The sequence below is a fragment of the Amblyomma americanum genome, chromosome 4 (genome assembly GCF_052857255.1).
Source record: "Amblyomma americanum isolate KBUSLIRL-KWMA chromosome 4, ASM5285725v1, whole genome shotgun sequence".
NCBI lineage: Eukaryota > Metazoa > Arthropoda > Arachnida > Ixodida > Ixodidae > Amblyomma > Amblyomma americanum.
In genome coordinates this window covers 40,415,568-40,431,020 of record NC_135500.1, presented here as the reverse complement: position 1 = coordinate 40,431,020, position 15,453 = coordinate 40,415,568, and the positions used below count along the sequence as shown (strand labels likewise).

General features: G+C 41.9%; 1 protein-coding gene across 1 annotated transcript; it reads left to right on the top strand.

Moving 5' to 3' along the window:
- The first annotated feature begins 9,690 nt into the window (after nt 1–9,690).
- Nucleotides 9,691–12,433, top strand: LOC144130087 (uncharacterized). Its single transcript, XM_077664111.1, has 2 exons — nt 9,691–9,821; nt 12,081–12,433. Exon 2 carries the CDS (start codon nt 12,083–12,085, stop codon nt 12,314–12,316), a length of 234 nt encoding a protein of 77 aa, XP_077520237.1. The 5' UTR covers nt 9,691–9,821; nt 12,081–12,082; the 3' UTR covers nt 12,317–12,433.
- Nucleotides 12,434–15,453: the final 3,020 nt, after the last annotated feature.

The window sequence follows — 15,453 nt, the reverse complement described above, 5'->3', positions numbered from 1 at the left end:
CACCTAAGCGGATTTTACTTGTTGCTTCAGATAAGCCACGAAATCAGCACAACTTGACCGCTCCCTGGGGATCTACACGTGAACGTGAAACCGGCGCTGGCGGAACTACGAAGCGATGGATGGATGGTTCGATGAATGGATATGACTGAACCCTTTAAATCAGCCGGTAGCTCAAGCCACCATGGCTTATGAAATTTTACCCTTGTCTTGATTTTAGCCGCCAATTAGACAACCTTCGCCCGGTTACTTCTACCCGCTTATAATCTACTTTCCCTTCACTGCACTTAAACCCCAATGCCTTGGATAAATCAGCTCCGCTGCTTTCCACTGCAGGGTGAAGCCCTTTACAGAAAAGTATCAAGTGTTCAGACGTTTCCTCCTCCTCTCCGCACGCAACGCACAACGTGTCTATCTCGTGGTACCTGACTCTATATGTCTTAGTCCGCAAAACTCCCGTCCTGGCTTCAAACAACAAAGAGCTTCCCCTACAATTATCATAGATAATTTCTTTGGCAATTTCCTGCTTAAAAATCCTGTAGAAGAACTGAGAATTGGGCGAGTTGGTTGTGATCCATCGCTAAAAAACACACACACAGAGGACGAGACGAGACACACGAAGGCACTGAACTTACAACTGAATCAGTTACAACTGTATCAGATTCAGTTTTTTTTAGCGCTGGTTCTTAATGCGATGGATTAAAAATTCTTTATGTTCCCAGTGCTGATTTCGTCAGTATCCCTGTTTTCCACAGGGCTCTCTCTGTTTCTTTAACCTTTTTCTTAGCCGATAATTGTTGATTTGCCCCCCCCCCCCCCCTTGCTGCTGTACAGATATTTGCTTGTCAATTTTTTAGTTCGCTTTCTCCATTTCGTATCAACATTCCTTATATACAGGTATCTGAAAACTTTCCTAGCCCATTGCTTTTCCCTCATTTTTCTCAATCGCTCCTCAAATGCTACCTTACTGCTAGCTTCTCTGCTCTCGAACTACGCCCATCCCATATCACCCTGTACCCCCTGATTTGGTGTATTGCCATGTGCTCACAAAGCTAGCCTCCCTACGCCACGTTGTTTATTTCTAACCTTGCTTGAACATCTGGTCTCATGCACAGGACCGCATTAGCGAAAGTCAGGCTAGGAACCATCACCCCTTTCTAGATCCCTCTTACCACTTCATACCTATTGTAATTCCACAGTGCCCTATTTTTAATGACAGTTGCATTCCTATTAGCTTTATTCATTACATATTTTTCATGCTCTGTCAGATACTCCGCACCGTTATTTATCCAGACACCAAGATAACTGTACTCATCCACTACTTCTAGCGTGAACTCCTGTATTCTATGCTCGCCGACCTCATCATTAAATATAATGACTGCAGATTTTTCCTTACAAACTTGAAACCTAATCTATCTCCCTCTGTACCACATATGTCTATCAACTTCTGTAAATCTTCCTCGTTGTCAGCCATTAGCACTATATCATCTGCGTATAAAAGTCCCGGTAATGACTGCTTAATTCATTCTCTTTGCTTGAAAAAAGAAAGGTTGAAGCCTAGTCCGCTCCTCTCTAGCTTGGTCTCCAACCCTTGCAGGTTTAACATGAACAACAAAGGAGACAGAGGACATCCTTGCCTAAGCCCCCGCTGTACCTCTACAGGCTCTGATACATTTTTTGCCTTTTATAAGCACTGTTACCTCTCTCTCTCTCTCTCTCTCTCTCTCTCTCTCTATATATATATATATATATATATATATATATATATATATATATATATATATATATATATATATATATATATATATATATATATATATATATATATATATATATATATATATATATATATATATATATATATATATATAAAGAATAATTACTCCATATTCCACATCCAATGTGCCCAGTATGTCCCACAGATACTCTTGAATAACGTTGTCGCAGGCTCCCTTAATATCCAGAAATGCTAGCCATAGGGGCCTGTGTTCCTTTTCAGCAATCTCAATAAACTGCGTCAATGAAAACAGATTGTCCTCCAACCTCCTTTGTTTCCGGAGCCCATTTTGTAGCTCCCCGAGCACCCCCTCGTTCTCTACCCAAGCCTGCAATCTGTCCTTTATAATCTGCATCACCACCCTATAAACCACATATGTCAATGTTATGGGATGGTAGTTACTTATGTCAGCTTTGTCCCCCTTTCCCTTATATATCATGTTCATTCTACTTAATCGCCATTCATCGGGAACTTCACTATCATTTACTATCATTTTATTCACTACCTGTATTAATGTTTGCTTGGATTTAGGTCCTAGCTTCTTTATTAACATAATCAAATACCATCTGGTCCTGTTGATGTGCCACTAGGAACCTTTTTCTCTGCCTTTTCCCACTCTCTTTGCTCAAGTGAAGCTATTGCAGTAACCGGTCTATCCTGTAGATCCGGTTCTGTATCCTGTATAACCGGCCTATCCGCCCCCCCCCCCCCCCCCCCCCCCCCGCCAGCATCTACCGCTAGGAGGATTCCGACGCTATAAATGTTTGGCACAGCTCCTGACTGGTGCCAATTGGCAGCTGCGGGCGACGACGGGCAACACCTGAGCGCATTGGACTTGTTTCTGCAGGTTTGAGCTTTGGACTTCGCACATTCTTTTCTTTTTCTGCCTTGCTGGTGCCAACAGTGCATTCCTTTGTTTCTTATTGTTTTTATTCAACTGCGGCATTATGTCAACCAAAGCATGGGATGAGTTCAAAGAGGAAATGAAAAGGGACATGAAAGAGTTTAAAAGCAAGATTGAACGTGATGTAAGGCATGAATTGAGTAAACGCAAGGATAGCCTAGACTTCCTTAACAAAGCATGAGACTCCAAAAAGTAACAACGAGCATATCAAGAAAGAAAACGAAGCACTAAAAGAATCGAATGAAACACTTGCAGACGAGTGTAGAAAGAGAAAAAAAGCAACTTGAAGAGCATGAAATTAGAATCACTACCAATGAGCAATATGCAAGAAATCGAAACATTGAAATCAAGGGCGTTAAAAATGTGGAGGGTGAAGACCTGATAAAGATTGTCAGTGAAATTGGAAATGCCCTGAATGAACCCGCGACACAAGAGGACATTGGAGTATGTCACAGGGTGAAAACTCGCGACGAGTCGTCTGAGAACAGTATTGTTCAATTCAAGAACAGATCCGAGAGATGCCTTGCTTCTTAAAGCAAGAAAAACACGTGTTTCCATGGAAGACCTTGACAAAAAATGTATCAGCACATCCATTTACAATAATGAGCATTTATGCCATGCAATGAAGTGACTGTTGGGAATTACTAGGGCAAGGAAGAAGGAATGCCAACGGAGGTTCGCGTGGGCCAGGAATGGCAAAATTTTCGCTCGAAAAGATGAAACGGCTAACGTTGCCAATGTACGAAGGGAGCGTGACGTTAAGTTGATTGTTTAAATCCGCACTGAACTAGTTGTACCCAGTTTCATTTTTTTTGGTCCAGAATGGCACTACAGCCAGGGGATATAAATAACATTTTTGTTTCTGAAAAGATAAATCCCCCTAAGTTGCTTCCATTTAAATATAAGATCTGCAGTAAACAAGGAAGCTCAGTTGCACATTCTTCTAAAAAGCTTTACCTTTAGTTTCGATGTCCTGATGTTGACAGTGACTTGGTACTCCTGCGATAGTGATGTCATGACGGACAAAAGCTACACCACCTATTTTTTAATCAGACATAATAAGCGAGGCGGGGGCATATTGCTAAATGTGAAGAAAAATCTAAATTTTGATTTACTTGAAGAATTCTCTTTTATCAGTGAACACACTGAATGTCTAGCCATTATCTACTGCAAACGCCTTTTTGCTGTCGTTTATCGCCCTCCTGATGGTAGTTTAGAAAGCTTCTTTGCTAACTTGGAAAGGCTGCTATGGTTTACAAACGAAAATTATCTGACGCTCTATCTAGGAGGTTACTTCAATATTGATCTTTTAAGTCAGTCAACAGCTCAACGTAAATTGCAAACTATACTCTCTTCAAATGGTTTCCGCAATCTAATACAGACAGCAACCCGCATTACATTAATTACGAATACATCAATAGATCTCTTCAGTACAAATTTACCTACCCATGAGGCTTCCGCCGGCGTGTGCGCTGCAACCTTAAGTGATCACCTACCCATATTCATGTTTCCGAAATTGCCGTTACCACACTCTGATACGAAGCCGAAGGCCGTTGCGTAAAGCAAAACATCAATGAACGAACGGTAAAGAATTTCAGGAAGAATATAATGGTTACAAGCTGGGATAGCGCTTTTAGATTACACTCTGCAAAAGACGCCTATAACGAGTTTCTCAACCTCTTTGAGTTTGCGTAGTCTCAATCTTTCCGTTTGGTTCTTATTAAAAAAGCTAAGAAATCTCGCAAGCCTTGGATCACAAAAGAATGCATTAATATGATAAAAAGAAAGACAAACTATTTAAACATTTCCTAACCACACGTGATCCAAATGATTAGAATAAGTTTAAGAAACATAGAAACAGAACAAATGCTTTACTAAGACATCAAAAGCGTAATTACTTATATAATGTAGTTGAACTCGGTAGCAGCAAGAAACCTGAAGTAATGTGGAACAAAATAAATGTATTATTAAATCGCTTTGCCGCCAACAGAGACCTCAGTGGGATAACAGTGAACAACGAATTACTGCGTGATAAGGATAGCCGAAGCATTTAACAACTTTTTTCCAGTTAAGTTTTAAGTCCTTAATATCCTGAAGCGCAAACTGGTGTGAGTAGAAATTCACACTTTTCTTAGAACCAAAAAGTGAGAGTGAACTCTACACAGTGCCTTTATCGCTCAGGAATAGCCAAGTTACTGAAATTGACAATTTTCAAATAATCCCTGTCAAATAGGTTCTTGAATTAATATTACCGCAGCTTACACACACACACACACACACACACACACACACACACACACACACACACACACACACACACACACACACACACACACACACACACACACACACACACACACACACACACACACACACACACACACACACACACACACACACACACACACACACACACACACACACACACACACACACACACACACACACACACACACACACACACGCGCGCGCACACACACACACACACACACACACACACACACACACACACACACACACACACACACACACACACACACACACACACACACACACACACACACACACACACACTAACTATATATATATATATATATAATCTTTTTCTCTCAACATCTTCCTGGCAGAATGCAAATATCCAAAGTAATAGCAATATTTCAATCAGGTGACAAAAATTCATTTCATAACTACCGCCCCATTTCGATTTTGCCGGTATTTTCAAAGGGCTTAGAAAAATAATACACTTGAGATTAACAAAATTTGCAAATAAATATGATCTTATCAGTGCATCCCAGTTTGGTTTCCGTAAAGGGAGATCTGCATAACTAGCACATTTAACACAAAAAGAAGTAATCCTGAAAGCATTTGAGGATAAGAAAATTGCAGGGGGCCTCTACATTGACATTTCTAAGGCATTCCTCAGTCTCAATCACCTAACACTATTAAAGAAATAAGAATTATATGGCGTACGGGGAACTGTATTAGCATTAATGGCATCATACTTGCAAAATCGAAAGCGAAGGCAAACATTTATCGACCTATAAAAGAGTTTCGACAGGAGTACCTCAAGGAAGCATCCTGGGACCTTTATTATTTAGTTTTTATTTTAATGATATCACAAATATCACCTCGGTTGCAAAGCTTATAATATATGCTGAAGACGCTGCCTTATCGTTTCGTAGTCAGTTATATTTGCCTTGAAAGTGACAAAACCAGAACTCTTAGGGATTTAAATTTTTGGAGCACGTTAAATTCATTACAACTAAATGCGAAAAAAACGAAGGCAGTAATTTTTAACCCAAGAGGGTCTACATTGACACAAAGTATCAATTTATCTATTGGTCACACAGCAAAGAAGCTGTCAATACAATTAAAACTCTTGGTGTATATTTTCATAAACTTATGTTCTGGGATGCCCATGCAAATAACGCCATTTCTCGAATTTCAAGGACCGTGAGTAAAGTGGCCAAATTCAAATATTTCTTGCCTCCTGCTGTTAAACTTCATTTGTTTAATTTGTTATTTATGGTTAATGTGAATTACTGTGTTCTTGTCTGGGGTAACACCACATTTACAAATTTAAATCAAATTCACACTCTAGAAAAGAAAACCGTTCGATTCATCGCAGATATTGAGCCAAATTCACACACCAGAAGCCTTTTCATGATTTTCCAAATACTTTGCATAGATAGCCTTTATTATTATACCTTGGCCAGAAGATATAGACAAGACCTTCATAGCGAGCAGACGCTTATTCCATGCCTAGCAAACTTAAGTTTAAGAGAAGGTAGGTTGACATCTCGGTCACCAGAAATTTGGAAGGTTCCCTTTTTACGTACAAATTTTCGCCTTGAAATGTTAGAGTATTCCGTTCCATCCTTACTTAACTATCTTCACAGTCATAATATCAATTTAGAAAATATTAGAATGTCACTGTTGAAGACTTTTTTTGTGCCATAATAGAGATGGTACCTTCACTTAGAATTGTATAATGATGATGTATCTTTTTTTCTCTATCATGCATGTATGTATTGTGCTTATGCAATCTTTCGACATTAAAACGCAATATTCTTATTTTAATATGTTAGCTTCAGTTCATGCAGTGGATTTGCACATCTATTTTCTGTATAAAGTTTGTCCTAAAATTTACCACTATATATATAAATATGTTGTACAACTGCTGTATGCCTTGTACACAGGGGCTTGAACCTCGTCAAGTGAACTATTTTTCACCTTTGTTCCAGCCCGTACCGCTTTGACGGAAATGAAATGAAATCAAACTACGAGCCTTGGGAGATGGAAATGTCAATTTAGCTTTCACGTTATGTGTATGCTATCCTAGTCATTTCCCGCTCATGCAAGCTCGCATGTTGCGAAAGATAGCTAAAAATAGGCGTAGATCACATTTTTCACGGTCTGAAAGAAAAGATTTGCAAGTTTTGTGCAAGAAAAGTCTTCCCACCTTTCACTCAGCACAGACGCTTCATTTTAAGACCCTTTCACCGATAAAAACAGAGAATTAACAATCGCTAAATAATGAGAAGAGGAGTCCTGGTGTCATGTTAGAGTATTGATTCATTTTAAAAACCGTGTCTACTTTTTCAAAGTGAATGAGTGTTTTTAACTATTGCTAACATAATAGACGGTATCTGATCATGGCTCCGTACTGCTGCTGAATATGTGTTTAATCAGCTCCATCTTTGACGATGAAAGCGGAAAGCTATCCCGAATATTATAGGCCCTGTTCGCAATTACGTTGAGGCTGCGAGTGGCAAAGAAGGAACACAGGTATCTCTCAAATGTCTCCTTTACATAAGCAACTACCGAACGCACTTTGCCCGCAAGAAGAACGTAGATTCTTTCTACGAAACAGTACACTTAGATCTAGCAGGAAAAGGAATAAACAGTTTTTACAAAAGGGAGAATTCTACGGCTATTTCTGCACTAAATTCGGAGTGCCTTGAGGATATTATACTCGCAATGTGAAACTGGTGAGAAAACGTGAAAAATTGCGCTTGTTATACAACTTACGGAGTTATCATAGGCTGAATGCTCGCAATGCATTCTGTTTCATAACGAAGGTACTCTTGCAGTCGGAGACACAAGTCTCTGTATCACGCGCTCCGTAAAAGAAGCCAATGGCTCTATTAATAGCCACACGCTGGAGACCACGATTGCGGGGGGGGGGGGGTTGAACTCACGCAAGTGTGATCTCCAGCCGCCGGATAATAGTAGAGCTATCGGCTTCTTTTAAGGAGCACGTAGTCCAAAGACTTTCATCTCCCACCGGCATACACAAAAGTATAATATTAAGAGGGCACAATTCTACTCCGTGCTGTAAACCTTCAATGGAAGAAACGTTACGAACAAGCCGTGCGTATATGCCATATTTCGTTTGGGGATTCAAAGCAGCAGATTAGTTGGTGAAACTTCTTGCCCACAGAGTTATATTATCAATGCTAAGGCTTTCATTTGTGCTAGTTGGTTGTAGCTGTGAAACATATCGACGAGCCGCCGCGGTGGCTGAGTGGTTATGGCGCTCGGCTGCCGACCCGAAAGACGCGGGTTCGATCCCGGCCGCAGTGGTCGGATTTCGATGGAGGGGAAATTCTAGAGGCCCGTGTACTGTGCGTTGTCAGAGCACGTTAAAGAACCCCAGGTGGTCGAAATTTCCGGAGCCCTTCACTACGGTGTCCCTCATAGCCTGAGTCGCTTTAGGACGTTAAACCTTCATAAACCAAACCAAAGTGTGCAAAATAAACAAAACCAGGGACCAAAGTAAGAGCAAGAGACAGGAAACACGCTAGCCTGTGACCTGTCTTTTACTCTTACTTTGGTCCCTGTCTGTGTATGCGCTAGTCATTATGTTTCACAGTTACATTATCAAAGCGGGTTCGACTACTCCCTTCGGAAAGACGAAAAGCCAGAAAAGGACTTTTCTTGCTGTTGATGAAAGAAGCACTAAAGCCCTTTCGAACTCGCAGTCTAAGTAAGGCTTTGGAGGCGTTCAGTTAAGGTAAGCTACATATACATATTATTAGAAAAGAAGGGTATTAAGGGGAGAAACACTTCGGTGCCGCAGTCACGAGCGCTCTCTACGGACAAACTATGCGACTAAAAAATATCACCAGCATATTTACTGGTGACAATGGTAGAGAGAAGGCCAGTAGATAGGGTTGTAGATCTGACCACTCAAAGGGAACAAGGGAGGGGGAAGCCACAAGATGCTTGCCAAGGCTTCGACAAGAAGACTTGCCTTCGTGTGGGCAAAGCGTTCATGATTGACGGAATTTCAATACGTCTGGTGAGAAAAGCGGCATGTGAAGTGGGAAGGGTGTTAGGATGGGAAGCGTGAACCTAAAAATCTTCTTGCAGGAAGATTAACTGGTTGTCCAATAAAAATGCGATAAAGAAATAGGCCAGCTCATCAAAAATGAAACCAAGGCTTCGACAAAATGCGATAAAGAAAAATGCGATAAAGAAATAGGCCAGCTCATCAAAAATGAAACCAGAGGTGGGGACGGTGTGTTCCATGGAGCGCAACTTGCTATATGGACATTTGTACAAGTAAAAAGACAGCCCCCTTACTCACCAAGTACATGAAAACATGACTTGTGTGAAACTCGGCTTCTCAGACAGGTCCTGCAGGGGGCCTCGTTGTCAATGGTACAACTGGCTGCTTGGCGTTACGAGTGAGGGTTCCTGACATGCTGTGTAAACTTCTGTATTTGCGTGATTTGGAACAGAAATAAGTGCTCGATAAAAGAAGCCTTCAGAGAACGAGTTGAATGACTGAGCGCTCGTCTTGTTGCTTACTTCCTTTTGTCCCGTCCTGGCTCTGCGATTATTAACAGTTCTGTTCGCGTCCTTCAACCTGTCTCATTTGTTGATTTCCGAAATGGGGCGGATGACAGACACGGACGGCGCTGCGGGACGAGTGCCCGGGGGCACCATCTTTCCGGCAGATGGCCTTCACCGGTAGCGTGTTCTTATCATCACAACACTCGCAGGGGCGGATACCGACACACTTCCGCAGTTAGACCAAATATAAGCATGGTGCCCACACCAACAGCCACCACTACGCGCTGTTGACTGCATCTCAATCTCTTCTGAGCGGCTTGATCATCGCCATCAGAGGAACAGGCAAGTTTGGAGCAATTGGACTCTGACTTTTGTTGGAACAGTTTTCGCCTTCACATTGTTGTGCGTGATGGAAAGGTCCGAAATGCCGTTTTCCCGCTTGAAATGCGAATGTCCTCGGTGAGCTTCCCACACGATTGGGGTTTTTTGGCGCTCCAAGCTCTACATTTCGTCTCAAACAATTGCCTTTTGCCACTTCAATCCTGCCAAAACTCCTCACAATGCTTATTCTTAACTTCAAGGGAAAGCTACTCCTGAACGCACACCGAAGAGTACCTCGAATGTGCCAGCCGACAAACCGCCTTTTGAGCGTAGCATCTGTGTTGCGTGTAGTATTGATCGCGCACTTGTTTTTAAGGGGCACTCAAGGGCGCAAATTTTGTCGAAAATAAATGCACTAAATTTATGCGTTAGATCTGTTTCTAGTACTGAAGGTCTGCTTCCTCTTTTGCGAAGTCTCTCTGCGTTTTAATGCTCAATGTCTGAGCAAGGTTAACATCGGCTTCCAAAAACAAAATGGAGTGGTCTACTTGTGTGAAAAAACGCAGGTACACAAATCGTAATAGCAGATAAAACCGTTGTTACTCTGCATAGAAAATGAGCAATAAATTGTGAACTTTACTTTTAAGCAGTCATTTCATTAGAGAGACAGGTTTTTGTAACTGAGAAGTCAAGGAGAGCACCATTCGTGCACAAACAGGTTTTCCGAGTAATAGTCTACTTGGAAGAGGAGGGCGATCCAACACGCTCTGCAACATGCCTTTACAGCGTCAAAAACAAGAACAACAACAAGATGCCTTTATTTAGCAAAGGCATCAAAGTACCGCCTACAGAACCACCAATAATCTCTTCAAAGCCGCCCAGACTAAGCAAAAATTTCCTTTTCTAAGGCCTTATTCTCGTTACTATCCATTTACACCATTAACTCTTCACTATTACCGGGTTATACGTGCTTCCAAAGCAGAAATTGATTGATATTATTTCCTTTCTTTCGGTCTAATACCGGCTGACACAATTCGGACACCATTATTTCTCAATAACTCTACCGAAATTTGTATTCTTGCCTCTTAACCCATTTCGTATGCGACTATAGAATAGACTGGTACAAATAATATTTTGTTATTTACTGTTTTGTGTCATTGCATTGCACTGCCTTTCGTACCACTAGGTTCTCGTACCATTCGCGACTGCGCATGCACGTACTCGCTGTTGTTTATTATACTTGGATGTGAGCATGTTAAATTTACAATAAAAACAAACGGGAGATTGTAAAAAGACACGGGTATGATGATCAACGAAACGCGCTGGTCCGAAGTCAATTGGGTCATGTCGTACTCATTATCATTTCTTTCAGTATTCATAGAATTTAAAGTCTTTGGCAAAAACAAAGATTTACATCTCCCGTTACGTAACCATAAGCAGTAAATCAGAACCCATGCACAGAGAAAGTCTGCAGAGAATATGCCGCGCAGTGTGGGACACTTTTGAGAGACGGCCATTCGCGCCTATCTGACAGCAGTGAATCAGTTTAAACTTACTATAAATAGGTGTTCGAGATGAATAATCCTAAAAAAAAGACAAGTTTCAAGAATCTTAGATGTAAGTACATACTTTACCTCAAACTTCTTGTATGGTTTACAGGGTTTAACATCCCAAGACAAGTCAAGCTGAGGGACACTCAGTTCAAAATTTCCCTCTTAACTGCTATTCTACTGTATGCAGTGGGCCAGAAGTGCCAATTGCTTTCCAGATAGACAATTGCAAAGCAACAACAACACCTGCGTCCGATAACAGTCGCTCACTATGCTCAAGATTTGTGACTTTATTCCTAGACGAACTTTTCTCTTTAATTTAAGTTTGAACATCTTGAATATCCTATTACGACCACTCAAGTGCAGCTATTATATTATTCATGCGGCTGGTAGAAAAAATTCAAAAACGCTTGCTGTGAGCTATAATAAGTTTAAATAAATACTTAACAAAAATGTTGGGCTTATGTTTCTCTTAACCGCAAAATGCGCACATTGCGACGTGCTTTGCATGACAAGTTTTTCCTGTTGTTGGCTGTAACTGCCTTTGTCGCTGAGGTATTGTCAGTTCTTCGCGTTCCTAGTTGCCATAAGCATTGTGGCTCAGCATGACGGTGTAGGTGGCTCTTGCGCTGGCACGCATCTGCAGCCCCTTCGTGAGACTTACTGAGCGGTTTCAGCTGCATGTGTGAGTACAAGATCTGAGTTAAAAGAATGTTTTTGCACTTTTCAGCCATGCTTGGAATGAACTGCAAGTCGTTCTTGGTTGCAATCTTGGTGCTTGCCGCTATTTGCGGCTTGGCCGCGGCCCAAGGCTTCGGACGTGGCTACGGCGGCGGCTTCAACCGTGGGTATGGAGGTGGAGGCTTCAACCGGGGATATGGAGGAGGTTTCAACCGTGGGTATGGCGGCGGAGGCTTCAACCGCGGATACGGAGGAGGAGGCTTCAACCGCGGCTTCGGCCGTTGATTGTACCCGAAATTCTGACGCAGACGGCCTTTCCGGCGGCCATCACACGAAGGAAGCCCACAAACAAGGACACAACCCACCCTACTGACCTCATATTAAAGTTATTTTGTTCTCTTCTTTTTTTGTAAAATGGCGTCGTCTTCTTTAAAAACAACATAATCCATTTCGTGGAAAATTACTCCCACCCGCATATTGCTTTGACTAATGCGATTGAGCCGCCGCGGTGGCTGAGTGGTTATGGCGCCCGGCTGCTGGCCCGAAAGATGCGGGTTCAATCCCGGCCGCGGCGGTCGAATTTCGACAGAGGCGAAATTCTAGAGGCCCGTGTGGTGTGCGATTTCAGTGCATGTTAAAGAACCCCAGATGGTCGAAATTTCCGGAGCCCTTCACTGCGGCGTCTCTCATAACCTGAGTCGCTTTGAGACGTTAAACCCCCATAAACCAAACCCAACCAAACCAACTACTGCGATTGTTTGCGCAAAAAATAAATTGAAAAATATTTTAAAAAGCGCCTTTGTATTGTCCTTGTAAGAGACTGATATTTGGGCTCTGCGCTATTTAGTCATAAATACCGCACGTATAACATGAAGACCATCTCGCCGTCCCACATACCTAAATTTGGCTTGACAAAGTGATCCTGATGGTTGGAACTGACTGTAGCTTCTGAGTTGATATGTGACACGCGAAATCTTGGATTAACGCTAAAAGCATTTATATGAATTACAATGGAGACCACAAGCATTTAAAAAATTACAATACGATCAGTTTACTCCATTGCCTACAACATATTTATTAAGGTTCACGCTAATAGAATATGATCAACCTTAGACTTCAGGCGCGCAAAGGGCCAGGCTGGCTTTCGTAGAGGCTACTCGAGGAGGTACTCTGATAACTGGACGGGGAATGGTTGGGGAGAAAAGGTAGTCAAAAATAACTTAGTAATGTTCAATTTCCGGTACACAATGCCTTTTTAAGAAACCCAGGAGACGAACTGCAGAACATGAGCAGAACGGGGGCTATATATTATTTATTGCACTTAAAACTAAAATAATGCTCGAGAGTCTCAGAAGAGAACAGCAGTTTAATATAGGAAGCGAAGCGTTTAAAGTTTTGTGGACTCCGCAGATCCGGACCACGATTGTGAAATAACTGGGCTAATATAAATGAAGTGGAGTTTATATGGCAGGTCATCATGATCATCATCTTCACTACGCCTTTTTCAGGATAAAGGCTCTCTCAGGTAATGGCAGGTACTTTCAGGTAATGAAAGGTACTTTGGCAGCTACCGTCAGGAAGAATGTATAAAAGAACAGTAAGGTACAGACACTCACCTATGGGGTGGAGATTAGCGAAAAGCGTTGACCTTAATTTGAGGACGACGGTGCGACCTTTGGAAATCAATATGGTAGGCGTAGCGCTAAGACACACGAAGAGCGAAAAATGAGTCAAGGAAGAAATAAGAGTTCAAGACACCTTAGTTGTAATCAAGAAAAAGAAATGGGCACGAGAAGGGCCTGTAATGGAAAGAGAAGATAACCGATGGTTGTTAAGAGTAACGGCATAGATTCCAATACAAGGGAAGCATAGCAGGGAGTGGCAGATGTTCAGGTGCGCGGAGGGGATTAGGAAGCTCGTAGGGATAAGGTAGCTGCAGCTGGCACAGATAAGCTGTAGTTAATTTAATGGATATGGAAGATACGAAGAAGCTTACTCAGACTGACTGGCGTATGTATTCGTTCTCTAGGATATTTATTCGTAAACAACCCACATTTAGCATGAAGAGCCTCTTTCCATCCTAGGTGCCTATATTTTCCTTCACAAAATGATCCTGATGGTTGAAACTGGCTGCAGCTTCTCAGCTGATGACGATGTGTGCTTTCATATCATAATAAAGTTGCTTAGATCATGACACCTGTGAAAGTCGAGGTAACCTTGTAAAATATTGCATACTATTTTATTCATATTTATGTTCGCACATTCTCGATTTTGTAGTCGTCATCCTGAGATATACATACAACGAAGAAAACTGCTATCGATGACCTTTGCGCTCGTGATTCATTAGGCGCCTTCTCTCAAATGTTTTGAACCGAACAATTAGCGGCATTCTCGTATATAGAACGAAGGGCACAACCATGTTCTAACAACGTCGTAGTTACTGCTTGTTTCTAGTGCAGAAACTTTCGTACAAACCAGGATGAACTACGTCACTGTGACTAAAACCTCCCGCCTCTATTAACTGCTTAAAGACTATGTTATTTCCGAAGAGGGCTTCAGCCACGGGTAGCATATTTCATTTTTACGTTTCTACAGTGACCTACTGACAGCTTGCGTGTCTTAATACAGAGCACAAGTGTTTACTTGAGTTCCGTAATAGTAGTTGCCAAATGGAGGTGTGTGCATGAACTGTGAGCTGTATGGAATTTTAGAGGGGTATGTGCCTTGCGCAGAAGAGGTAGTTTATAAAATCCCAATGTCATGCGGATAAGTGTATACCAGGCGGACTTGGAGATGCATTAAGAGAGGTTTGAAAGCACGCAAATAATTTGGACGCTAATAAGTCTGCTAATCTCATTGACCATGTCTGTGACTGCAATTCTTGTTTTCCTTCCGTGCGCTATTGTCTTATCCTGTACAAGCACCCGTCCCGCTTGACACGTGGGATTATGGAAGCCTACCACATGAGGAAGAAAACAAGGTTGTGCGTTAGTAAGCCATCTATTTTATTACATGATAGTGAGGTAGAATGCCTTGATGCTACGTAACAACACGGGTTTTTGGTTGTGTAGTTGTTGGTAGGGTGGCCACTTTTTCCGTATATTGTGTTGCTTTCTTCGAATAAACTTCCAGTTGTGAGTCAGCGCTCGTCCTGTGTTTCTTCTGCTCCAGTTTTCGTATTTGCGCTGTTTGCGTTTCAGTGTGTACCACCAACTCTCCAGTTTGGCTGTTTTCAGGAATAGTTAGCTGTGAATACCGAATGCAATATTGAAAACTAAAAAAAGCAGGTGCAGTTAACAGGTGCAGTTAACAGGTGCAGATGCTGCAGCAGTGAACTTCGGTTTACGTTACGCCAGTAAGCCTTTTAGTTAAATGCACGGTACGCGCAAGTGGAATTAAAGGTTATAAACCACACCCGTTTT